At 39.5% G+C, this 25,641-nt stretch overlaps 5 protein-coding genes across 5 annotated transcripts; 2 read left to right on the top strand and 3 right to left on the bottom strand.

The window, feature by feature from the left end:
- Positions 1–1,585: 1,585 nt before the first annotated feature.
- On the bottom strand, positions 1,586–3,930 carry LOC128742785 (CCR4-NOT transcription complex subunit 10). Its single transcript, XM_053839240.1, has 2 exons — positions 3,806–3,930; positions 1,586–3,716 (listed from the first exon to the last, which is right to left on the bottom strand). Exons 1-2 carry the CDS (start codon positions 3,889–3,891, stop codon positions 1,898–1,900), a joined length of 1,905 nt encoding a protein of 634 aa, XP_053695215.1. The 5' UTR covers positions 3,892–3,930; the 3' UTR covers positions 1,586–1,897.
- A 1,797-nt stretch (positions 3,931–5,727) lies between these two features.
- Positions 5,728–8,146, top strand: LOC128741258 (G patch domain-containing protein 4). Its single transcript, XM_053836937.1, has 2 exons — positions 5,728–5,942; positions 6,000–8,146. Exons 1-2 carry the CDS (start codon positions 5,840–5,842, stop codon positions 7,925–7,927), a joined length of 2,031 nt encoding a protein of 676 aa, XP_053692912.1. The 5' UTR covers positions 5,728–5,839; the 3' UTR covers positions 7,928–8,146.
- Positions 8,017–10,477, bottom strand: LOC128741259 (histone-lysine N-methyltransferase SMYD3). The gene is made up of 5 exons (XM_053836938.1): positions 10,133–10,477; positions 9,834–10,075; positions 9,266–9,393; positions 8,647–9,136; positions 8,017–8,592 (listed from the first exon to the last, which is right to left on the bottom strand). The coding sequence occupies exons 1-5, from the start codon at positions 10,240–10,242 to the stop codon at positions 8,210–8,212; spliced, it is 1,353 nt and encodes a 450-aa protein (XP_053692913.1). The 5' UTR covers positions 10,243–10,477; the 3' UTR covers positions 8,017–8,209.
- A 6,392-nt stretch (positions 10,478–16,869) lies between these two features.
- On the bottom strand, positions 16,870–18,825 carry LOC128743294 (zinc finger protein 836-like). Its single transcript, XM_053839844.1, has 3 exons — positions 18,608–18,825; positions 18,406–18,548; positions 16,870–18,321 (listed from the first exon to the last, which is right to left on the bottom strand). The coding sequence occupies exons 1-3, from the start codon at positions 18,728–18,730 to the stop codon at positions 17,031–17,033; spliced, it is 1,557 nt and encodes a 518-aa protein (XP_053695819.1). The 5' UTR covers positions 18,731–18,825; the 3' UTR covers positions 16,870–17,030.
- A 1,293-nt stretch (positions 18,826–20,118) lies between these two features.
- LOC128740514 (zinc finger protein 425-like) lies at positions 20,119–25,054 on the top strand. Its single transcript, XM_053836057.1, has 6 exons — positions 20,119–20,280; positions 20,344–20,459; positions 20,516–21,825; positions 23,179–23,324; positions 23,381–23,523; positions 23,584–25,054. The coding sequence occupies exons 1-6, from the start codon at positions 20,146–20,148 to the stop codon at positions 25,052–25,054; spliced, it is 3,321 nt and encodes a 1,106-aa protein (XP_053692032.1). The 5' UTR covers positions 20,119–20,145.
- The last annotated feature ends 587 nt before the right edge of the window (positions 25,055–25,641 follow it).

The raw sequence follows: 25,641 nt of genomic DNA, 5'->3' as shown, positions 1-25,641 counted from the left end.
CGCTCGGAAAGAAAACGTGCGATGTATTGGGGAAATGTCAAAAATGCTGTTCAAATATTACGAACACGTCCGCCATTATGGCTCGTAAAAAGCTGGATACTGGTCGCAGTAATACTAATAAGTCCACACTTGAAAAAAAAACCCTTTTGGTCCGTCACGAACAGCATTGACATGAAAGTTGCTGGCTATATTTATAAATTCGATTCTGCAGTAATTCTACTTGCATACAAGGGGAAACCCTTGAGGTGATGGTGGCTACCCCCATACATACATACAACAATCCACTTCTAAACAGCCATAAACATTAAACCGTTTTACTAGGCTCCGTTTTACCGTAGGCTCACAGCTTTCAAACTACTTTAAGGCTGCTTAACGGTGTTAAAATAGCTTTACAAACTACTACCAAGTTTTTATTTGGCTTGCAGTTGCAGCACACAAATTGTTCCGGACATGCGGACTGTCAGATCATTGAATTTCGCATTTCAGCCATTAATAATGTCTCATTATCCTCATTATCAATTGCTTCCCAGTGTCTGTTCTACAGATGCATCCAAAAAATAATTCTCTTGCAGAGGCGGGTTCAATTCCCGAAAAAGACTTGAGAGGACTGTTAAACAAGCTTGTGTGCGGGAGAAGAGAGCCAAGACTAGCTCCCTAGCCGATTGAGAAGCCTCCGCGCCAATAGTGATATCCGTTTGTTGTAAGATATTGCTTGTCGTTTTAGTGATGCTAGGATGAATGCCAAGATGCTAAAAGACAGAGCTGGCCGGCAGCTGACTGACTGGGGTGGAGTTTGGTGTAAAGGAGTTTTACAGTATATCTTATCAAGGCAAAGTGCAAGGTGTTCTCATGCACGGTGTTGCACAATGATGTCTTGTCCGACCCTACAAGGGTTAATGCTAGTGTGAGACAGGATTGCATATTATTACCGCTGCTGTTTCTCATAGCTATAGATGAGATACTAGTTGGGGCTATTGACAGTAGACCAAATCGAGGATTATCCTGGAATCCACTAATGATGGCGCAGCTAAATGGCCCAAATTGCTCGTATGACGCCGAATCGATATGCAGAGTTAGAGGACCTTTCTTAGATCTCCCATGCAGCAGGTCTCATTGCCAATGTAGTTAAAGCTAACTCTATGGTAGTCCCTGACAATTCCACCAACTACATAGGTTGAGCATAGCAGGTCTGCGAAACATCTGGCGCTCAAATCCACTACATCCCAAAAACCAAATTTTCAACTCGAACGTTGAATCCGTATTACTCAGCATCTTAGCGGACATAATGCAAAATTAATCGCTATCCGGGCTGTCAGCGAGACGCTGTCCTGGTGACAGGTGAATGCTTGGCGGGTAACCCTCGACAGTGGAGATCTTTGATTTCATCCTTTTGTTCTGCCGGATCCCCGGACCGGCGGGCATGGACTAGTAAGTAAATCAATCTATAAGAGTTTCATATGACTTTAAAATTCTGCTTTCCTATAAAGTAGTACGATCAGAATCCAAACTTGCTAAACTGGAAAATTTTGTTTCGAAAAATCATAGATATTTTTTCTCGCATTCTCGCAATATATTTTTGATCTGCTTTATTTACAAAAATCAATATACTGTGAACAGTTAGCCTGTTACAGCATTGTTAAGCAAAGAAGACTACATATTAGCAGAGATAACTACATAAGGAAAGATAACTACAATTCAATTGTAAGACTCTAAACATTACGACGCAATTTAACAAATTCATTGATATATCTAAGATTATCAGAACGATTATTTCGACATTTCGTATTACAAGTTCAGAATAATCCATAAACGCGTCCATAACTGGCTAACATACCCAATCTTTCTTTTGAAAACAATAGTTTTTAAACGAACCGAGTATTTAATCTACGCAGCAATGCTACACCAAATGTGGCGTATCGTAACGAGCCATTAATTTAGCTTTTTCGACATTACCACTTACCAATTCGATGTACATTTTCAGCATTTTAAGGTGCGGTAAAACTACTGGATGACCACTGCTGCACGCATTCATGTAGACCCTGGCTTTCTCGTAATCGCCCAGAGCATAAAACGTTACAGCTAGGTTGTAGTGCATTACAGTTTGCGCCGCTTCTAAGGAATTCATCGTCCAGTTGGGTGATCCTCGCGTGGCAAAATCCTCACCCGCGAAATCTTTCATTCGCTTAGGATCAAGATAAACTATCGCTTCAGGAATACGGTTTAAATGAAGCAAAGCCTCTGCAGCATACAGGGTACCTAGAGTTTGATAGGTTTCCGGTAGGTTGGGTATATTTAATAATTGCTGCGCGTATTGTAGCGCTAGTGTATTTTCACCCAAAGCAAGAAGTATGTAGCTATAAGCACTGAGTGTTGCAATACGCAATTTTTCTAAATTGGCAGGTTTCAGCGGCTTACAAGGATTGCAGGGAACACCTTCGTAAAGTTTATCCCAGGGTACCGGTTTGTCAGTTGTTTCTGCTTGCTTTGCAAGCTCTTTTGTGTGATAATCAATTAGTGTAACTGCGTTCCTCAGACAGAGCGCTCCAAACTCTAAATTAGTGCTGGGAATAGCAGCTGATTCTGTCTCACTACCAAATGGTCGTTTTTGTAAATATTTGCGATGAACAAAAACTGTAGCTGGATTTTTTTGCTGCTCTTTCAGTTCTTGCTGGTGAACCATAATGCAGCATTCTGCAAGTCGAAGCCATAGCCGCGGGTTGTTGTGGTAGGAATTCAACACTACTAGCAGACATTCAAAAGCCTCCCGTGGCTTCTGCAAATGGAGAAGTGTTATACCATGATTATACAATATTTCTGGCCGTTTTGTAGCGCCAACACAATACAGAGGTGAACCTTCTATTTTTTCCGTGGAGCTTTTCTCTGTTGCTGCTTGGTCAAAGAGCAGAGCCTGTTGAAAAAATCGAGCGGCTAAAGCATAATGTTTCACTGCAAAATGTATAAGCCCCATGTTATTTGCCAAACAAGTATTCTGATCCTCGCCATGCACCTGAACCTGCATGGGCTCATTGACAAATCGCTTCGATAGTTCCTTCGCTGCCATCTGGTAATCATTTCCTAAATAGTACTGATGTCCCTTCAAGACCGAATACTCCGACGTGTCCTCACAGGGAATCAAGAAATTCTTTTTCCCGTTAAGCAAGTTAGATCGAATTAGTATCAGCCGAAATTCCTTTCGAAACTCCTCGAACTGAATCTCCGAAATGTCTTTTCTGCTTTCGTTATCTATCTGGCGCTCTTCCTCTTCATCCTCGTTCAGAATATCCTGTACTCGAATATTCAAGCGTGCTTGTAGCATAGCCAGCAATCCATTAGCCTTTCTTGGCTGGTTTACGTCGAGCAGTAAATGTACCGTGAAAATCCCTGCCTTCCGCAGTAGATAATCATCCAGCTGATCGAAATGAACCAATACAGCAAGCATAATTTTTAATGCCGCCAGCGGTTGCTTGAAATGATAGAGAATCATTGCCTGATTTACGTAGGCTGCCGCAAGTTCCGGATGTTTAACATCCGGTACGGATTGAATTTCGCCAACCAGCTCAGTGATTTGAATCATCGTTTTACGGAATTGATCATACCGGCACAGATCGCTCAAATAGAATTCCGCCACGGCACGATTGTGAATGACCTTCAGGTTCGATTCCGGCAGCGATTTCTGCAGTTTAATTAACGACTGCGAGCAGGCTGGGTAGTCGGCTCTGCAGAGAAAAACGAATGCTTCTTTAATATGCTTAAAAGCAGGGATTTTATTGCTCGCCCATTATGCTGGGAAGGTTTCATTACGTACCTTTGAAATTCATTGAATGCTTGCACTTCAAGTTCATGTTCAAGATCGGAATCTTTGGGTTTCACTTCTCCCGATATCTCCGTCATGATGTATTTCAATTAATTTTGCCAAGCGATGATTATCATTGAGTAACAAAACACCAAAAAAAAATTCATAAAAATTGCGATTTGCTTTCCAATCTTCGCAATGTTTTTCTTTAATGTCAAAAGCTCAAACCTCAAAGTCAAAGTTGCCAGCTTATTTTTAGAACTTTTAAAACCTAAATCTCGGGTACTTTTCCAAAAGGACCTAAATCTAAATAACATTGATAATTGAAGATAGAATTAACAAAAGGGCGAATGTCGCAAGCGTGAAAAAACCAAGGGAGGGTTGATTTTCCTATGTTGGCCAGCAAAAGATAACTCACCCGTTTTGTTTTCATTTGCGACATTCGCCCTTTTGTTAATTCTACCTAGAATTGTCTCCAAGATTGTCTCAATAGAGCTTGCTAATTTGCGGTTGTGTTGGTGGTTTGTTTTCCCCCAGTTTGAAAAACGTCATGGAAAAACCAACAGCAGCAACAACAAATTGCGTGTACGTATACGCGGCATAGTGTGCGTACGGTAGCTGTCAGCAATCTCAATGAGGCCTAGGACAGGACATGACACGTTGTATCGCAAAAGAGCCAATTTGCTGTCAAAAAAGAACCAGCTTCCAGATTGGCTGATTTCATGCATGCAGCTGTAGAAACAAAAATTCACAAGGGCAGCGCAACTGGAAACCGCAGCAAACCATGAAACAATCAAGTTTTTCATTTTACTACTGTTTTACCTGACTCACTGCGAATATGCATATTATTGAAATAAAACGTAACCATACGTTTTATTCGTTTATGACGCATATGCAGTTAATATCGGTAACAAACGATTTTTTATAAGTTGTGCTTTTGTTATTGCATTTAATTTGTAAAAAGTTGCATAGATAACAATTTAGTTTCACAATACAATAATTGCGGACTACTGGCACATATATATAACGTTTAAGTACGTTATTTTTAGTTATTAAAATTAACGATATTTACGATACAAGGGCGATATTTTTCGAAACCTTTCGAACCAACACGATCCCGCGAACACAACGCATATTCGCAGTGAGTCAGGTAACACAGTAGGAGGATTGTGTTCATATGCGACCACCTCATCGACATCTCTATATCGAGCTGCAGTGAACGTCAGCGACAGCATGTCCTGGGCTCAAAATTTGACAGCGGGCCCAAATCAAGCTGCTGGCAGTCGAGTGAAACGAAGTGATAACATGCTTTCTCATTTTCGCTCACGCTGAGATGTTGGCTGCAAAAGCATGGTTGCCTGGCGATGGGGTGTATGCGACACATGATAATCATATGGAATTTCATATGAAAATTTACTATTAGTTATGTGCATAATATTATGAGTGTATGCTATAGTTACTATATATATAGTTCGGCGGATAGAAAATCGGGAGCCAAATAAACGTCAAAAGCGGAGCCAAAAGCTTTTCAAAATCCAAAATGCAGGAGTAATGTTAAAAACACACACTTTATTTTCATAGAACTAGTCATTTTCAATACCCGCCAGTGATTATTTCTCGTGAAAACCTGCACATTTCACCATAATTTCAAATTTAATTTCATAAATCAGGGATGCCAATTCGCCTGGTTTTCTATCCGCCGAACTATATATATAGTAACTATAGTGTATGCTAGTCCAGCATCGCATCAGAAAATAACCTTCACTCGGTTTGTTTATATTTTGCACATTGGCCCTTTTGAAAAGTTGGTGTCGAAATGTCGGTTTGCAGTTGTCTTGTAATAAGTTACCTATAGTTGTAGATTCATTGACAATTGTCAATCGAGCTCGAGCAGCTGAAAGTGCAAAATTTCCATGCTTGTTTATTATTGTGCCTATTGTACCCCCTAATCCTAGAAGTAAAGTTGGACTAGAATCAATTAAAATACTTCGATTTCCTTAATATTTATTTTATGTAGTGACAAACAGTTATAATAGAAACCTAAAAATGGACGATTATCTTGGTTCCGTGGCTCTCCCGAGCATGAAGCAACGTCAGAAAAAGTTGTGCCAAGCCAAGATGAAGCCACGTGCAGACCCGGTTTATAAAGGTAGGGAACATTTTTTTGTGTCTAACATGATCTTATGAAAACATGCTTAACTCACAGATAGCGCCAACTTTGGGGTTCGCATGTTGGAGAAACTGGGTTGGTCCGAAGGAAAGGGACTCGGCAAGCGGGAGGACGGAATGGCTGCACCGATTCTGCCTAAAATAAAGCAGGACAGTGAAGGGTTCGGCTATGCGGGAGAGAAAGACGATCACTGGACGCAGCATGATCAGGATTTTAATGAATTGCTAAAGTCACTGAATGGAGAGGAACTTCCGGTGGGGGATGTTGCAGATACGGTCAAAATAAAATCATTGGAGGAAAAGTCTAAAAGTTCACGAGTCAGAGTTCACTATAAGAAGTTTACCAGGGGAAAAGATTTGAGCCGTGCTAGTGAGAAGGATTTGGCTAATATTTTTGGCAAAAAGTCTTTTCAGGAAGTGAATGAGGTTTTGCCAGACAATGAAGACGATTCAGCAAAATCAAGTTTGGTGGAACCGGAGGAAACTAACATTCTAGGATTGACTACAATTAATGCTAGTGTATCCGTACAGGATTATTTTAAGAACAAGATGCAGTCTAAGAATCGTAAATCGTGCAGTACTGTGGAAGAAACACCGAATTTACCTAAGGATTGTGAGGATGTTGCCTGCGAATCTGCGAAACAGAAGAAAAAGAAAAGAAAACGGAGTGTTGAAAACGCGAATGCAGAACAGGCTAACACGAGTGTTGACCAAACCAAGGAAAAACAGTCAACTGAGATGGAGCTGGAAGATACTAAGATTGAGGAGAAGTTGAATGAATCGGCTACGGAGCTCGCTCCAAAAAAGAAGAAAAAGAAACGGCGTTTAAGCATTGATAACCCGAATCTTGTCGAACATAATCGTATAAATGATAGCGAAAGTCAAGCGAACGAAGTGCTTTCGAATGGGATTGGTCAAAACGAGGTTCAAAAGGATTCACTCAAGGAGAAAGTTGAAGAGGATGCAGATGCGTTGCTTGTTAACAATTGTACAAAGAAGAAGAAAAAGAAACGGCGATCAAGCGTTGATAACTCGAATCTTGTTGAACACAGGGCTACAGATGTCGTCGAAAATCAAGCAAACAAAGTGCTATCCTATGGGCTTGGTCAAAACGAGGTTCACGAGGATTCACTCCAGGAAAAACTTGAAGAGAATGTAGATGAGTTGATTGTTAGTAATGGTACAAAAAAGAAGAAAAAGAAACGGCGATTGAGTGTTGAAAAAACAAAAACTGTCGAACAGCAGGTTGATGGAACTTACAATGAAGGTCTAAGTAATGAACATGATGAAATTTATACAGCTTCGAAGAAAAAATCAAAGAAAAAAGATAGGGAACTCATAGAAAAAAAGTCAGTAGAATCTTACCTGCTGGAACAGGAAGTTGTACCGGAAACAGTAGAACCTACGCAATCCAAAAAGAAGAAGAGTAAGAAATCATACGAGCAAACGGACACACCTGCTAATAACGTCAGTGAAAGTGACACAAATTCAGCAGGTGTGAAAGAAGCTGAAGAACCTGCTGTCGAGAAGGAAAGTGAAGTTGTACCGGAAACAGTAGAACCTAAGCAATCCAAAAAGAAGAAGAGTAAGAAATCATACGAACAAACGGACACACCTGCTAATATCGTCAGTGATAGTGACACAACTTCTGCTGGTGTGAAAGAAGCTGAAGAACCTGCTGTCGTCGATAACAGGGGCGAAGTAGACACCAAAAGTGATCCTGATGAGGATGTAACATGCCGCGTTAAAGTAAATATTTTGAAGCAACTAGATGAGTACGCGTTTCCCGGATCGAATTTTGCCGATATTGTTGGCTATGGACTTACGCAAGATGTAAAACTGGTGAAACGCAACAGTAATCGGAATCAAACCCTGGAGAAGCACCAATTCATACGCCTGAAACAAACTTCGCTGCAGCGAAAGCGACAAATGCTCAAAAAGATTAGCGCTTTTGAAGCCATCTAATCGTCTGCTGAAGCAATGTTATTGCAAAGAGAACACATTTATTGTAAAAAGGTATAGAATAGGTATGTTACATTCATGTGCTAGACAGCAGTATATTTAGTTTCCATTTTATAGTTTTTCAGAAAATAGAAGAAAGGTTAAAGTTCAGTAGCGTTTTCTTAACCGACCATTTTCTTTAAAATGATTAGCATGTACCTATATTATTATTGTCAAAAACAATGCTAGAGTGCTAGCAAAAATAAATTAATAAGTTGTATCTACAATCATAACTGTAATTTGTCTTTATTTGCCCATTGCATTGAACTCATCGGCGGCTTGGCAGAGAAGTGGCACCAGCTGTTTTTTGTATAAATCGTGTTGTTCGCCATGCGTTACACGAATAATTTTTTCACTTTCGTTGATGTGCTTTAAAGCTAGTTCCACTTGTTTAACAAAAAGTTGAATTTTACCTATCTTTAACAACAGCAATCCGTACAACGGATGGAAAGGTCCGTAATATTTGCTGAATCCATTTATCAAGCGATGCCCATAGTTGATAGCTTCACTCCATTTTTCCATGTTGATAGCGCTTTCGAAAGCATGATCCAGTGTTTTGAGGTACCAAACGTTATAATCATGTAGAATGTTTTCTTGCTTTTTCAAACAGAGTTGACACACGTCCAAATCTAGAACAAAACAAAAATCAGAGCCGTGCAGTTACTGTTTATAATTTCACTTACATGCTACGTCTTTCATATCCGCCAGTTGAGACATAGTCAGAGTGGAAATTTCCCGAAACTTATCGCGCTCGGCACGTTTAATGGCAGTGTCACAGCTTGGACATTTGTCAGGCGAACCACTGCTGCTTTCCATCGTAATTGGTTCATCACAGTCAGCGTTCGGGCAAGCACCCGCATTCATTAGATTCAGTTCCTCTACATCTTTGCAACGCTGGCAGTTGCAATCAAAATAATACTGTGAGGAAAGTCGTCCAAGCCGAACATCAGTTGGATCCATCAGATCGATGTAAGAAATAAAGATCTTTGATATGTCCATCTCTCCACTTTTAGTTAAGTAATCTTCCAGCAATCGAATTTGAATAGTGTTTCCGTCAAAAGTAGCTACCGCATTTGGTCGACAGTTATGATCCATTACCGATGTAGCTAGATATATTCCTGTTCCAATGCTGTTCATTTCATCATCCAATATGTTAAAGCTGTTGATGCACATCTGTAAAAGTTTCAATTTAAAAGTTCAACGTTTTCTATGAAATATTGTGTTACGACTGCTACTTAAATTCTAACTAATCTAAATTTGCATTTTAGATGCAGTCAAAGTCATACTAAAATTTATTAGCACCTTTCCAAATATTTGCAACAATTCGACGTTGCTCGGCATCATCGCTGCATCTATGAGTGAGCGAAGAACCACAAGCAACGCCTGGAAATGTTCCATCCGTTTCTCATCTTTTTTGATGTTTTCTTCGTCTGCAAGGAATAAACAAAAACAATTATTTCTTTCATTACCAATTTTAACAAATAAAAGAGAAATATTTGGAAAAGAAATCTAAAACACAAAAGAGATTTAAAACATGTGTTTGAAAACAGCTCAGTATGTTTTTGTTCCTAGATTCTTACGTCCGACAATTTATGTCAGGTTCTATTTTTGTACGATTCGTTTGTACGTCGCGTCGCGGCATACGGAAACGCTTCTTCGGCACGCAAAACGCGTAACAGCGAAGGAGGACTGCACGGTGTTCACCTTTTGCACTTATAGTTATATATAGTTGCGGTATAAAAATAGCAATCGCATAGGTATATAGATGTTTTGGCTAATCGGCAGCAACGCGGAAAGTTCAAACGCCGCAAAGTTTGACAAATGAGACCAAATGCACCACAGACACTGTAGAGGACATGAGGTTACTCACGCGTCATAAGGTCCCCAAAGCGACGATAGTATTTCGGCGAATAGTAGCCTTTCTCAAAGTCTCCTCCTTTATGTAATTTTCGAATGATGCGAGACATCAGTAGGGCGGCTTCAGGAACCGTTCGTGGAGAGATTGCCTTCAGTTTGGCACATTCTTCTTGGTGCTCCGACCATGCCTCCTTCTGACAGAATCGGCCGCAGTACCGGGTATACAAACAGTTTGAGCATTTCAGGACTTTTCCTCTGAAATTTAGCATAATAATAATAAGACTTATTGCCAAGGTATCATGTTCAGCTTACTGCTTGAAGCATTTATCGCATCGTTCTTCTCTGTAGCGTGACTGGAGGACACAAGCAAACGGTTTTTCGGTGTGGATCAGGTTACCCCGCTTATAAAACTGTTTCCTCATTGCACTTTATATAAGATACTCAAACGGTTATCTATTTAACTGATTTAGCTATAGTACGACTTTTTGCACCGGGTCGACTCTGCCTCTGACGGCGCCGCGAAATACGAAACCGACCTGTCCAAGCACACACAGGTGCTGCTAAGAGCTTCCAATTCGTACTCGTGCTCGCACGCCCGAGAAACAAAGTATTATATAGATTTCAGATCGATTATGCTAAACGTGCTATGCTACTAAACCGAAGCTGAAAGCTGAAACTATAATGTTTATTTTCATTTCGCGATATTTTTGTACAATTAGAGCAGTGTTGCCGTGTTGCACAAAGCTCGCAAAGTATAAATCTATTTTTGACGGCTTTGTTGATGTATAGAGTACCTCAATGTGGAGTGATGACATGAGGCGAATCTAAGGGGTCGGTCGCTCGGCACAGCCGTTTTTATGTCAGGCGACTTGAGGTTGAGACCATAACGGGATGACAAGGTTGTCATCTCCCATATATTTGGTGCGTAACTAACATCACTGGCACTGGCACCAGAAAAATGGTCTGTTTACCCTAAAGCAATGTTAAATCGGGTAACAAAACTTGTTACTGGCTGTAGCAAATGATGGCAGTTTAGGATTACAATGGACCCCCGTTCGTTTGAATGATTCCTCATGCAAACTGACGGGGTTGATTTTTAATTTAAACAACTGGCAACCCTAAATATGCTGGAACTTGTGTGAACTGGTCGCCCTACTCTTTGTTATTGTTTTGGTGGTTTGATTCAGTTGAAAGTTGGAAGCAGCGAATATTTCATTCTCCGATCGGATTTCTATCATAATCGTTGGGAAAACGCAATGTGAAACAGATTAAACACGCTAGATCAGTATTGTGCTTTGCAAGAAATCTTTTCATTCTCGGAAAGTTCATAGCAAGCTGTCAAAATAATTCTGTATTGAGCGAAGCTGACGAATTTTCGTTAATTGAATATCGATATTTTTTACATATCGATATGTATACTCAGCTGAGAGCATAATCAGCAAAAATGCTCGCATCACGTGACGATCTGCATTTTACATTTGTTTTATAACACTCCGTTTGACTTGTTTTATAACGTGTTAACATTTACAAAGCTGTTATATGCATGCCGCAATTAACTATTTCGAGAAAAAAACTATCGAGATTTCGTCCACGAATATCGGTACCAGTTATATCGATACATTATCGCCCAATGCTGACCTCGCCAAATATTGAAGGATGTGCTTTTGTCCAGAGCTGCCATACAAATAGATTAATTTCTATTGTTTAGATATTTGCAACCCCATTCCGTACTTCTTAAATTTTGTTACTATATTTACACATATTTTTATACTTATGATATTCAATGAATTTATATAATACATATTTTTGAATGTAAGATGCTAAAAGACATTTTTTATGTAGTATTAGTTGCTAAAGCATCAGTAACAATTGCACATATAAACCAAAAAATATTTGGCCACCTTTCCTTGTTCTCGTTGCGGTGATTGACGATGCGGGTTACCGCCGCAACAGGATGAAAATTTATGTAAATAACCGCAATACAAACAAATCGCGTTTATGCGCATTGTCTGCATAAGCAAATGATGTCATGTTGAGAATGACATTTGAACCATTTTTAATTTGCACGTCGTGCAAACTAGAGATGGTCGGGTATGAAAATTTGAATACCCGAACCCGACCCGTACCCGATTAGGAAAAAAAATAAAAACCCGTGCCCGACCCGAACCCGCAAGTTTATTTTTTTTGATACCCGAACCCGACCGCTACCCGTCGGGCACGGGTACGGGTCCGGATACCCGACAATCTTTAGTGTTAAACGAGGTCAATAGACCCGACCCGACCCGTACCCGGTTTCAAAACCAAACCCGTACCCGACCCGAACCCGCAAATTATTTTTTTTCAATACCCGAACCCGACCCGTACCCGGCGGGTACGGGTACGGGTGCGGGTTTCGGGTAAATTTTCCGCTACCCGACCATCTCTAGTGCAAACCAACGGGGTGCAAATTAAAAAGTGTTCAGATTAAAAACGGTCAAACGAACGGGGGTCCACGGTATTTATGCAGTTTAGTATTGTCAATTGCAAGGAAAATTGTACCATCCAAAGTGCGATATCGCTCATAAAAGTGCTATTTTGCATTAAATCGTTTCGGTATCTTCGGCACACTTTTTCGTTATCTTCCAAGCAATAAGTGCGCCGAAGAGACCGAAACGATTTAAGCTAAAATAGCACTTTTAAAAGCGATTGCGCACTTATTGATTGGACAATTTTCTTTGCAATTGACAATACGATTTGCTAAATATTCTTGCGGTTTTGTAACATATTGTCAATTGCAAGTAAAATTGTACCATCCAAAGTGCGATATCGCTCATAAAACTCGGCACACCCGTTTTTAAGCGTGCCGAATTGTACCGAACATTGCTGAACTGTGCCGATATTGTGCCGTTACTGTGCCGTAACTTACGAACTAGAGTATCTATAGGTAGATCGACGACATGTCATTTTACACATCTAGAAGAGACCAACAAAAGGGTGAATGTGCTAACGTAAACAAATCAGGTGAGGGCTAATTGTTTCCTAAAGCTTATTTAAAAAATGTAGCTATTTACCAGACATTTTGACAACTACAAAGCAAGAAATTACTGGTAATTTTTCTTGTACAAGTAGGGTAACTAACGTATTTTGGACCCCATCAGCAGCTGTACATAATTTGGACACTTACAGCAAAATACTATAATCGAATCAGATATTTCGTACGAAAAATCGGCGTTCCGATTCAATTGCATGTAAAGCTGCGCCTGAAGGTGTAAAATTATTTCTTGTGAGGTGCGTCCAGTTGCACCTTTTTACGTTTATCTATAATTCCTGTATTCTCACTTTGTTTCAAGGCACTCCATTGCGTAATTGTGGAGGTGTGCCCTACACTGTACCGACGTAGGCCGAAGTGTGCCACGGCACAATGTACTGAGTGTCCGACCCCTTGGGTATGTTTCATTAAATGATTATCACAGTAGTCTAAATATAGTCATAAAAAAGGGAATAAAGCATTGCACACAGATGTCAGTGCCTTTTTTTTCATACCGGTTTGACAGTGTTGTGAGGTTTGTTTTGACTACTTATTCGCAAGACCCAGAAGCAAAAAACTGCAAAAATGACAAAAATATATGTTGTGCAGAACTGCAGTATCATTTTTCTGCTTCGGAAAAGTCGAACATTTCCGGTTTCCGCAAACAAGTGGTACGAATTATAGAAGTAATAAACTAGAATAAACCTAATAAACCCACTAGCAATAAAATTAGGTTACTAAGGGAATCAAAACAAAACACCCAAAAACGTCAAATCAGAGTTGAAGTTAGGCACCGTAGAAAGGTTTACATCAGCCCGGTGTCACCAATACACTCTCACATACGATTTGACAGTACCCCCATACTGATGGGGCCCTCGGTGCTGGGCCCCAAACAACAATGGCCGCTCCATGAAATTTCTATGAAGTGATTTCCCGCCCAGTGCTTTTGACGTTTACATTTGAGTCATAGAAAAATGGCGATGTGCCGTGGGGTCGGTTTACATTGTTTTCACTCCATCACGTTACACTCTATTTTTGTTAATTTTATGCGACATTTGCCCTTTTGTAAATTCCATTTTCTATGGAGCTTTTCGAGCAAGATTTTTAATAGCTGAACTCGCTGCAAGACTCGCTGTTTTACCGACAATGAAATGCTCCCGAACAGTTTTCGAGCACTGGCGCTTTAATGCTCGAAATTATCTGCGGCCTCTCTGGCCAGCTAGAGTGACTATATACAGAGTGGCGACAATGTCAAAATTGGAATGATAATTATCTGTCAGTGTCATTCCAATCGAGCAGACGACCTATCCAACGCGTATGCAGGAAAGAGAAAGAAAAACCTTGGAAAAACCGCATTGCATACATTTGGGATGACTTGTCGCCACTCTGTATATAGTCACTCTATGGCCAGCTAGCAACCGAACCGAAAATTGAAGAATACCGAAGACCGAACGGTTTTCGGACGGAATAGTTTTTGTTTGATTTTTTTGAATTCGTTATTGATTTTGATTGTGCAAATGTGATTATTTTACAAACGTTGGTGCAGTAACCAGTAAGACGGATTGTAGTTTCATGAAGAAAATGCTTGTTAGAATCGCTATATTCTGTTATAATATCCCAAACACAAATGTGACGTGAGTGAGGTGGATAAAAAGCATCCGTCTATAGGTGGTTGTGCTACTCCTGCTACTCAGATTGTGCGGTTTGCAAAACTGCAAAGTTTTAAAGTTTGGGGTCCAATTAATAGATAGGTAAGTCTGAATTTCTCTCAAAATATATATTCATAACATTATAATATAAATTGTACCTGTTCTAATCGTATGTTACGGAAAACTCAATGTGCTAGACATTTGATCCATCTTGTGTTATTGCATTGCACTTTCAATTGCCAAATTACAAGGAGCTCTACATTGCTAATTTTAAACGCTATAAAATTACCAATTTTACATCAAAATGTTTAACAAGATTTAAATTTTGTGACCGTATTGTTGAATACAGTCAATATCGGTTTGTCGATCAGATTTCAACGGTATTCTTGAGTTTACCAGCAAAATCAAATTTCTTATTAAATCGAAAATGCCTAGCCACTGTAGATTCAGAAACTTAGAGACCTAGTATGCATTATAATAATAGTTCACGACAAAGCCGCCGTTTAGGTCAGCACTCAGCAAATCCCTGCGGTGTAACGGAACCTCACGCTTGGTCGCATAAAATTCTCGTTCAGAAATATTTGCATGATTTCCATTGTTTCCCGTTCTCTTATATTTGAATGTAGAGTGTAATGTGTCAAGAAAAAATCGATGAAATTACCACTCGGTGCTTTAGAATATGTCGTTAAGGGAAATATGCCAAACGACTCGGCTCTGCTTGGGGACTTAGCTCTTTAAAACCAATGAAATCTCCAGTTCCAGATGGTATACTACATATTCGTTTTATTACAGAAAATGGACAGCGTTATAATGTCTGAGTTTATCAACACTCAACAGACTATCCAGTTGAGCTACGCATAACTAGGGGATTGCTAACTGGACACAATCCGACTTTTTATCATTTAAATTTGCGAGGCAGATGCTCTGAACATGAAAGTTCAGAGCATCTACTTCGCAATTGCGGGACTCTTGCTTTATCTAGGTATAACTTTTTCGGAAGTTTCCTTCTTACTCCATAGTATAGCATGGAATCCAAATCCCAAAAGGTCATTGGTTTTATTAACCATGCAGTACCGCATTGGGGCCCTGGATTACAACTGGATTTCATTAATGGATATGAGCAGTCTGTAAACCGTGTCAAGCAATCGAAGTTTTGCAACTTAATGAAACCTACCCCAAAAGACGATGATTAACCCATTACGCCGTACACTTTTTCCAGCGGAGATAAAAAGCTGAAACTCACAGGAAAGTTCTGTTTTAGGTCAACTGAGAAAAAACCGCGGAGATGTTTGTCCCTATGTCCCGCTAAGCTACGCTGAAAAAATGTGCCAAAGCAGGAGCTTACAGGGGGTGGTATGCAGTTTTTGCATAACTTTGTCACTGCGGAAAGGTTAGAACATTAGATTCGAATCCAGAAATACTGTCATTGACGTTCCCGTTTTCACCAGCTTCGCTTTTTCCATCCGACGGCAAAGTTACTAGTTTGAGCTGATTGAGAATTAGTAAGACCTGTTATGTTTCACGGCTGTAATTTTGTTATATGTAACATTTAAGCTTTGAGCAAAAACAGGTCGATTAGTTTTTTTCTCAATCTTTCTTTGTTTCTTGGGGTCCAAGTTGATATCTCAAACCTAACCTTCTCTAGAATCGAGAGAAGGGTGCGTTGCGTTGGGTTAAGACTGTCACAGTGGCCTTTTATCCCATTGCCCTTCTGGCATACAAAAAAGGTCTCGCTGTGTAATCTGCATAGGGTCTCGCGCGCTGTAACGCCCGCTCTGATTTACGAAACCATCTTCCATGGCTTCTCGAATTGATGTACGACGAGCTTACAATGCCTAATATTACAGTTAATGAATTATTTCAATGACCTTAGAATCAATATTCCGTAAAAGAATATGCAAAATATAGAGAGTTTAATAATTCAAACTAATATAACAATTGTTGATAATGTTGGTGCAATAGGCTGGGACTAATTAGGGTAGTTGTAAAAGGGAACTACCGTGACGATCGGTAATTCCGATAAGCTTCCAATTCCGATCACTTAACTAAAGTAGTCGATTTTTAGAAGATCGAATCAAAAACCGTAGTTAATGGAAATCCTCATGATCAAAGTTCTTGAACTATGAATTTTAGTTCAATCATTTAAAAATCGGCTACTTTGGTTGAGTGATCGAAATTAGCTGCGTTCACGGTCTAGCTTTAGCATTTATTGCACTGATAGGGTTAATATTCTAATTTGTTGTCATCTGCAAATAGTCACTTTAAAGCTAAATTTGCTCCTATAAATTCCGTAATAAAATAACAATGTTTGTTTTTGTAACTTTTAATTTTCGGCCATGCCAATTTTGCACTTTTTACAATTCAAAATTAAATAACAATATAATGTAGATGCTATTTTTAATCTGTTAAAATTATTCTCTTGTTCTGCCTTTATAAAACTAAAAATACGGTTGAGTCCCTTTGAATGCTTCCAAATTTGCCTGTCCCGATGCCTCCACAAATAAAATGCGTTGATGTTGGCCTTAATTAACTTTACATCGTGTAACACATCTCATCACCCTTGCATACTGTGGTTTGCCATATGTTTTCGCAAGTAATCTTTTCGCGGATATCCTCTGCCGCAGATGGTGCACACGTGTGGTTTAAGTCCTTGATGGGCCATGATGTGACGTTTAAGATCTGTCGAGAAGGTGTACGCTGCATCACACTGGTCACATTTATACGGTTTTTCACCAGTGTGTAGCATCATGTGGGCTTGCAGGCAAACTTTTCGAGCAAATGTGGAGGGACATAAATTGCACTGGAGAGGGCGTATATGGGGATTGTGCGTAATGTAATGACCCTTCAGATTAGCTTTCGTTTTAAATCCTTTGCTGCATATATCGCACTTGAATCGATCATCAGCCAGTGAGTGGGCTCGTACGTGCTTTCGGAAAGAGTCCTTCATGACAAATGATTTTGCGCATATTGGGCAAACATAGGCTCGCTCATCCTGATGGGAACGTTCGTGATCCGCCACGGCATTTTTATCTCGAAATATTCGACCACACGTGGAACACTGATACTGTTGCATACGATAGGGTTTTAGTTGATGTTCTCGTAAAATTCGAATGTTTTTGTAGCGCCGATAACATAAATCGCATTGATAGTGGTTATTGCTATCTTCACTGCTAGCTGCATTTTCTGGCAGGTGCACATCCTTGGCATGTTGCTTTAGCTGTTCATCTGTATCGAACTGTTCGTAGCAGGCACAACATCGAGGTTGCTGTCCCTTCCTATTGCTGTACGGTTGAACCACATCCAGGGTATGCGATTCTTTGTGGGTATTCAGAGAGCTTTCAGATCGGAATTCCTCGCCACATTGATCACATTTATGTTCATTTTCTACGTAAAGTTGTTTTTTGTGCAGACCTAATGCTTTTTTTGTAGTGTATCTTTTGAAACAAACATTACATTCATAAGGTCTTGCTTTAATTTTAGCGGGATCGATAACCTTCATGCTAAGATGAACGTTCTTTGAATGCTGTTGCATTTCCTCTATGGTGCTTAATTTGTATTTACACCGACAGCAACGTTTCGGTAAAGAAGCCTCAAGTTTAACTTTTTTACGTTTTGATTTCACAGTATCGGGATCTTCTTTGTCTAAAACGTTGTCTGATGAATTTTCATTATTATTGGTGCATTGCTCTTCCTTAACTGTTTTAATCGCTTCTGGATTTGCTTGAAAATCAATCAGTGGTTCTGCATAGATACACTCATTAGCTATCATTTCATCGTCAACAATTTCGGTTTTTATTTCATTTTCTCCAATGCACGGTTTCAAAAGATCTTCCAGGGCAGAACTCCTACAGGAACATAGAACCAGTATGATAAAATTCAAGTTCATTATGTTGTTTACTGGGAACAATTTTAGTAAACTAGATACTCACCCAGCCTCGCAGCTTATTCGCATCAGCTGTTCTCGCAATTTTGTGTTCGATTCATAACACCGTGTTACCATTTTATATGCAACTATTAGATCCGATTTGCAGTCCTTGCAGCATTGGTACGGCAACCCATCGTTTTCATCTATCTATATTAAATATTAATCGAATGGTTAGTGAAAGCCAATCAATGTTTATTGATATTTACCTCTATGTTAACACATTGTCGCAGCATATCTACGAGAGAACACCCATTGACAATTTCATTAAGTTGCAAAACGAGTTTAGAAGATGCAGAACAAATACGGCACACATCTTGAGTTCGAGACATGATAATCAAATATCAAATTGTTACGATAAATTAGGTTTAAAAGGAATTGTTATCGTATAGATAGTTACTGCACTGATTGGCAAAATTGTCGGTAAATATTGTCAGATTGTGTTGCCAAATAAACAAAAATGACAATCAATGATTTTAACACGAAAACTGACACATTCGTAGTTTTTGAGTGTCTTTTACTCGCGTGTTGATTAATGTAAATGTTCATCTTTTCACTGAGTGTTACTGATAGGGTATTTGGGGGTCGCATCATTCCTCACATTCAAGTCGAAGCTGAATTTAAAGCGATAAAATTGGCGTTGCAGATCGGTGATCGTACTAAAGCGATACGGTACGCGTAGAAAAGAACCATTGCGTACGACTTTGAGCATGTATGTTGAGCTTCTCGAGAATAGTAGGGCAATCAACATTCGACTCGAGGTCAGCATATCAGTGACAGCCATTATATTGCTTTGATTACATCGAGACTAGTATTCAAGGGGATGAGTCTGCAGCGTTGTTCATAGCAAGACAGCTCGAAGGGGTCGTTCCAGGGTAATCTCCAAACAGTGAAACGGATTCATCAGCGAAGCATTCGGTCAACTCCATTTTGGTAGTAGGAGCTTCACACTGGAGCACAGTATTCGTCAGTAGAGCGGACTTTTGCACAATAGAGAGCTTTCAGATAATAGATATCCTAAAAGTTCTTGGCGAAGCGCATGATAAATCCCAGGTTCCTGCAGGTCCTGTCGACAATAAATGTGATGTGTTGTTTGAAATCGAGCTTAACGTTGAGCAGTATTCCCGAATCCTTGACACAGTTTTCGTGACGTAAAGGCACGTCTGAGCGCGTATAGTTGAAGACGAAAGGGTTTAATTTCCTGGCAAATGTATTAACTTTACATTTGCCGGAATTCAGCAGCATGCGGTTCCCTATGCACCATTTCGCAAAAATCGATAACTGCTTCTACAGAACCGCGGCATTGGATAGATTGTCTACTTTTGCATACAGCTTAAAATCGTCAGCAAACGAAAGTCGCGGACGTTTAAGTAAAAAAATTGCACCGTTGAAGTAGATGGAGGAAGACTAAAAGTCCAAGATAAACAATAAAATTTCTTTATTTTTTAAGCAAGCTTCTGATTCAAGCAATTTCTTGAAAAATGCCCCATTTGTTATCAAAATTACACAAAATTACGTTGGATGAAGATATTTCAGTGCTCTAAAATGCTTCACTAAATACGTTGCATGAGTCTAAGCAACCCCACTCTCCCATAAATTTGTATTGAAATCTTCACTTTTTTCCAATTTTTATTTAAAGTGTAACAAGGTTTCAATGCTTGTACACAAAGGCAAACTTAAAGTAAATCACATAAACATAAACAGTAAATGTGTAATAGCAATAAAATTACCGAACTTTTCCCAAGCCATGTCCCCGCGAAAAAGCATTCAGGAATGCTGTCGAATCTGCACAAGTGCTCGAGAAGATATTGTCTCTCTTGATTGTGTTGTGGTGGAAGGAAAAACAATTGCTGAAATGCTACGTTACAGTTTCAAACTGGAGGTTTGTTATCGATAAACCTGGTTGTCTGGCTGGATTGCTCATGAATGTTTATTTTTTTGGCAGGTTTATGAAAATGACGGGTTGCCTTACCGGTGCTGCAATGATTGCAAGATAAACTTGGAAGTAGCTTATAAATTTGTAGTACGATATTTAGAATCTGTTACTTGGTTTAAATCAAGGTGAAAGATGCAATTAATCCATACATCAATCTAGATTATCTAATATTCTTTTCCAGAAATCACCCAGAAATTAATGTAAATGGAATGCATACAGAGGATTTGGGGAAGTCAGAGACTGAAGACTTTATTGATACTCATCGCAAATCTGACTCGAATAATCTAAAAATTTCGGATTCGGATGTCAAAATTGAAGATGATGAAGGCTCTGAATATCTAAATGAGCTGGATGAATCCGTTTCAGACGATGAGCAAGAGCAAGAAGAAAATTATAAATGTAACATTGAAGAAGTCATTATTCAGGATGGATTGGAAGTTCTTCAATTCAAGCGCACAACATGCGGAAAGGGAAAATCTCCGAAACGATGTTGCAGGTGCAGAACTCATCTCAAAAGCATGGAAGACGCACAGGACCACTCGAAAAAGCACCTTGAATCAAAAATTAATGATCCTCAAAAAGTTGCTGGCAGACCCTTCGAGTGCTCGTTTTGTTTTAAACGCTACGCTAAGCTGCGAACGTTGGTGCTTCATCAAAAAGAAATGTATATCGAAAAGCCTTTCAAATGCAAAGATTGTGAAGAAGATTTCACTACGGATGTTCAGCTGAGAGAACACAGAGCAAATCATGGTAAAGATAAAGATAAATCAAACCGAAAGGGACAGCTACCGAAATGCTGTGCATGTTACGAGCAATTTGAAACCGATGAATTGATGAGAAAACATGCCGAAGCGGTTCACTTTCCGGAAAGTCAGACTACTGTGAGTGATAACGATAATCAATTCGCTTGTGATGTGTGCAATCGTCGCTATAAAACTAAGCGAATATTACTAGACCACAAGTCGAAGCCGTACCGCACTAAGCAGTACCAATGTTCTCAGTGTGGTAGAATATTCAGGGATAAGTGTGCTCTCTCTGACCACGAACGTTGCCACCAGGGAGAACGCCCCTTCGTGTGTACGGTCTGCTCGAAATCGTTTGCCATAAAAGATTCTTTCCGAAAGCACGTTCGGTCGCATACAATCGAAGAGGACCGCTTTAAGTGTGAAATTTGCGGAAAAGGTTTCAAAACGAAGGGCAATCTTAAGGATCACCATATTACGCATGCTTCCGATTACCGCCCCCTGAGCTGTAGCTTGTGCTCGGCTACCTTTGCGCGGAAATCGTGCCTAAAATCGCACATGCGAATGCACACCGGTGAGAAACCGTTCAAGTGTAACCTGTGCGAGGCAAGCTACGCATTTTCCAGTGACCTCAAGCGCCATATAATGGCCCATAAGGGTATTAAGCCGTACATTTGCAGTGCTTGTGGAAGGGGTTATCCGCGACAGGACTATCTGCGGAAGCATATGGCCACCCACAACCAGAGCAGTTAAATTTCAGTTATGAAAGCTGTTGCAAAACTGAACATGATACGCTTAATTTTGGTATTTTCAATATAATGAATTAAACGATAGTTTTTTTTTCTAATAATATAGCATTATGCAGGGCATATTCACAATTCAAACGAGAATCCGTTTTCTTCCATGACTCTATGATAAGTTACGGCGGTGTTGAAATGTAAATTGTAAATTAGAGAGTATACCTAATTTTATATTATAGTTAGTTTATATTCTTTAGGAAGAACGTAATTGAGTGGCATTTCCCATCTTTTCTGTGACTTTATGTGTAATAAACTTAAAAACTGCATTTGTTACAATATACTTAACAAATTTGAATATGTTTTAGTTGTCTCAAAGGTGCACTTTAAATAAAGGATCACAATCATAGAACACGGATACATATGGATAAAAATTATTCATATGTTTTCATAATCTTCATGGTTCTAGTTATTGTTGGTCTCTAAGCTTTTCTACCCTTCGGTAATGACATCGAGTTCGATTATGTCTATACTTTCGACAGACGGTAATTCCTCGGCAGGTATTGCAATACTAATAAGAAACGAGTTGGTGATCATTGTCATTTTTTCAGTTGTTTCGATTCGTATGCTTATATAAGCTGACTGTAATAGCTTCAACAGAGTTCAATGATTACTTTAATGCAAATTGCTTTTGACGTAGGACTTCGTCTTACCTTAACAGGATGGTATGCTATGAAAGGAAATATTAATACGAAAGAAACAACTCAACCAATTTCAGTTTGTTTGTTGTTTCAAAGATTTTGCAAGTAACTATAGTAAAGTTGAACAATTTCAGTAAAATTACGTAAGGTTTCTCCCAGTCACGTTCTTGTATTTTTATCAGAAAGCCGATGCTACAATTGTATACTTGTCATATAGATGTGGGAACGAAAGTCATCGTTTATACTGCTTTTCAATTGAATTATTACTATACTATTATACACCTAGACAACTATGTTACCCCGCAAAAATAGTCCAAGAAAGAATTGCATGATCTCAGCATCAGCATCACCAATTCGCGGTTCCATTATGCGAAAACGATCTTCACCAATTTATGCTTGTGAGATGTTTTTACTTGAACGTCCTGTTTTAATAGCCCTCAAGATTTTGTTAATATGTCTTACGACCGTTTCATTTTATATATCGAGACAAAACAATCTACGCTTGTGTGCGTGTGTTGTCATGTATCTGCATATTACTGTTTGGGTTTTGACATTTAAATAAGTTTGTCTGAAAAGTTGTGAAACATTTAAATTGTTCTTGAACAATACTATTCGCAATGAATCCAGTGATTGATTAGGATCGGTTTTACAGCAAGTAAACAGTGTATAATAATATGTCGTCCAAGATCTATACATTAGCGTGCCGCATTTGCACCCAGGCAGATGTAGACGAAATGGATTCGCTCTACGATACCATTGCTGACGAGAAGACACCAGCCCAAGTTATTGAAGAATTGTTTGGCATTGTGGTTGGTATATTTACATTTTAGTTCCATCACCCACCAACCGTTTCTTTTTCCGTTAGATCAAGCCAGATGATGGCCTTCCAACAAAATATTGCCAAAGCTGCAAGGAAGACTTGGGTGCTGCGCTGCGTTTTCGCTGCAGATTACAAGAGGCCGATACAAAGTTTAGTGATCTGCTTGCGGTGCCGAAAATCGAAATAACGTATGTATTACTTGAAACAATTATTCATCAATCATTTGTTTTCACGCTGTAAAATTTTAGGGAACCAGTTGATGGTAACATTTCATCGGTGTTTATATCGGAAATCTTTATAAAGGCTGAAGAAGACGATCAGACAGACTGCGAAGAAATGCCATTGAATGATGACGGGTCTTCCGTCGAAGCTGCTAAACCAAGAATACGTCGAAAAAGTAAGCTACAGAACAAACGCAAGAAAAAATCCGAAGATATTGGCGCTGAACTGCCGGAGGAAACGCAAGAGCAAGAGCAGCAAGTCTTTGTTGATAAAAATCTGACAGATGAAGACGACGTAAAACCGGACGTATCCAAGCCTGCCAAAAAACGATGGACAGAATTGAAGATTTCGGATTGCTCGTCTAGCGATGATAATTTCTCTGACTACGACGACAGTGGACAAAGCTCGGATAGTGACGCCGAAGAGAAACCTAAGAAAAAAAGACTTTATTACGGCGTTAAAGCAGACTCACTGCCCAAACGATGCTGTAGTTGTAAAGATCTCCCATTGGATAGTCACGAGAAAGTTCAAGAACATTCCGATAAGTACCACTACAGATACCGTATCACCAATGCTAGAGAAATTGAAGATAACCCGTTTGAATGCTTGAACTGCTATAAGCGGTTCGATTCAAAGAAAGAATTTTTGCGTCATCAACGTAAAATGTACGTTGAACGGCTACATCCATGCCCCAAATGCGACGAAGAGTTTGCTAATCATTACGTACTGCAACGACATCTGAAACTATATCATAAGAAAAAGATGATTATTGAGCGGATGGAAGAATTACGTCAAGAATCGCATATTTGCTGCGCTTGCAAGAAAAAGTTTGACACTAGTGAACAGCTAAAAGCCCATGCCGAGGAGATTCACCTGAAGGAACGGCACACCTACGAGGGAGATTTTGAGTTCGAGTGCGAAGTGTGCTACAGGCGCTTCAAAACACGACAATCTATGAAGGTACATCAGTACCGGATGTTTAAGGGGAAAAAGTTTATTTGTGCGCTCTGCGGCAAAGCGTTTAAGGAAAAAGCTTTTCTGCGTGATCATGAAAACTCCCATCGGCGAGAAAAACCTTACGAGTGTCCGAAATGCGACGCACGATTTTCGATCAAAGGTTCGTACGATGCGCACGTCCGACTGCATGACGCGAAAGAGGAATTTAAGTGTGAATACTGTGGCCGTGGCTTCCGTACTAAAAGCTTGCTCAAGGGTCATCTCACCGTACACTCGGAGGATCGTCCATTCAAGTGTCATCTCTGCCCGATTACGTTCACCCAGCAGCGATTGCTGGATTCTCATATTGAGTTTCACCTCGGCAATAAACCGTTCAAGTGTCAACAGTGTCCCGCCTCATATCGGTACCAGCGCGATCTGAGGGGTCACATCCGCGAGAAGCACGAAGGAATACTTAGTTTCCAGTGTACGTACTGTCCGAAGGCGTTCAACCGCAAGAAACCATTGATGGTCCATCTGAAAACACACGAAGCCATTTAGAGTAAGGTGAGTTAGTTATGTTGCGTGTGTTCGCAGTGTCAATAAAATATTATTGATTGTGATTGTGTTTGATTTTTACTTTGGATCAGACGTATGGATAACAAACTGACTAATGAGTACAAGGAAAAGACACGAACACAGTTTTTCGACCTTTCTTTGCATTTGAAAACTACAAATTTTTGAAGTATGTAAATGTTCACGATATTCGAGTTTTCCGGCTATTACACTCATGAATTTTTATTACAAAGAGTATAAAATAACGAACAAAAAAATATTTTGATAATGTTCCCTGATGTGTGACATAGTTTTTCTGCTTTTTCCGCTGCCGTGAAATGTTTTATGAACAAGTTTTTTTTTCAGATTATACTTTTTCTGGATTGTCGAAAAAATCTTACATGATAAAAAATTGTTTTACGATGTTTAATTTCTTAGGAGTTAAGAAATTTTAAAACAAGTCATGTTCGATTAAATCGGGAAATTTCGTTGTTTTTTCTGAAAAAATTGAACTTTAGGAGAGTCTTCTTTTATTAGTTCATTAACTATTGTTTACAACATTTCTTGGGGCTATGGGACCCTTTGACACAAAT

This window comes from Sabethes cyaneus, chromosome 3 (genome assembly GCF_943734655.1).
Source record: "Sabethes cyaneus chromosome 3, idSabCyanKW18_F2, whole genome shotgun sequence".
Lineage (NCBI taxonomy): Eukaryota > Metazoa > Arthropoda > Insecta > Diptera > Culicidae > Sabethes > Sabethes cyaneus.
Note: the sequence above shows the minus strand (reverse complement) of the source record. Positions and strands in the feature narration are given on the sequence as shown.

What these genes read in the sequence shown, in the direction of transcription:
- LOC128742785 (XM_053839240.1), bottom strand. Translation starts at nt 3,891, where the DNA reads ATGACGGAGATATCGGGAGAAGTGAAACCCAAAGATTCCGATCTTGAA. An exon ending in GCATTCAATGAATTTCAAAG is followed by an intron (nt 3,717 to 3,805) that starts GTACGTAATGAA and finishes TTTTCTCTGCAG; the next exon opens with AGCCGACTACCCAGCCTGCT.
- LOC128741258 (XM_053836937.1), top strand. Translation starts at nt 5,840, where the DNA reads ATGGACGATTATCTTGGTTCCGTGGCTCTCCCGAGCATGAAGCAACGT. An exon ending in TGCAGACCCGGTTTATAAAG is followed by an intron (nt 5,943 to 5,999) that starts GTAGGGAACATT and finishes CTTAACTCACAG; the next exon opens with ATAGCGCCAACTTTGGGGTT.
- LOC128741259 (XM_053836938.1), bottom strand. Translation starts at nt 10,242, where the DNA reads ATGAGGAAACAGTTTTATAAGCGGGGTAACCTGATCCACACCGAAAAA. An exon ending in TGTTGCAAATATTTGGAAAG is followed by an intron (nt 9,137 to 9,265) that starts GTGCTAATAAAT and finishes AAACTTTTACAG; the next exon opens with ATGTGCATCAACAGCTTTAA. An exon ending in GGATATGAAAGACGTAGCAT is followed by an intron (nt 8,593 to 8,646) that starts GTAAGTGAAATT and finishes GTTTTGTTCTAG; the next exon opens with ATTTGGACGTGTGTCAACTC.
- LOC128743294 (XM_053839844.1), bottom strand. Translation starts at nt 18,730, where the DNA reads ATGTCTCGAACTCAAGATGTGTGCCGTATTTGTTCTGCATCTTCTAAA. An exon ending in GACAATGTGTTAACATAGAG is followed by an intron (nt 18,549 to 18,607) that starts GTAAATATCAAT and finishes TATTTAATATAG; the next exon opens with ATAGATGAAAACGATGGGTT. An exon ending in CGAATAAGCTGCGAGGCTGG is followed by an intron (nt 18,322 to 18,405) that starts GTGAGTATCTAG and finishes ATGTTCCTGTAG; the next exon opens with GAGTTCTGCCCTGGAAGATC.
- LOC128740514 (XM_053836057.1), top strand. Translation starts at nt 20,146, where the DNA reads ATGTCCCCGCGAAAAAGCATTCAGGAATGCTGTCGAATCTGCACAAGT. An exon ending in GTTACTTGGTTTAAATCAAG is followed by an intron (nt 20,460 to 20,515) that starts GTGAAAGATGCA and finishes ATTCTTTTCCAG; the next exon opens with AAATCACCCAGAAATTAATG. An exon ending in GTGCCGAAAATCGAAATAAC is followed by an intron (nt 23,524 to 23,583) that starts GTATGTATTACT and finishes GTAAAATTTTAG; the next exon opens with GGAACCAGTTGATGGTAACA.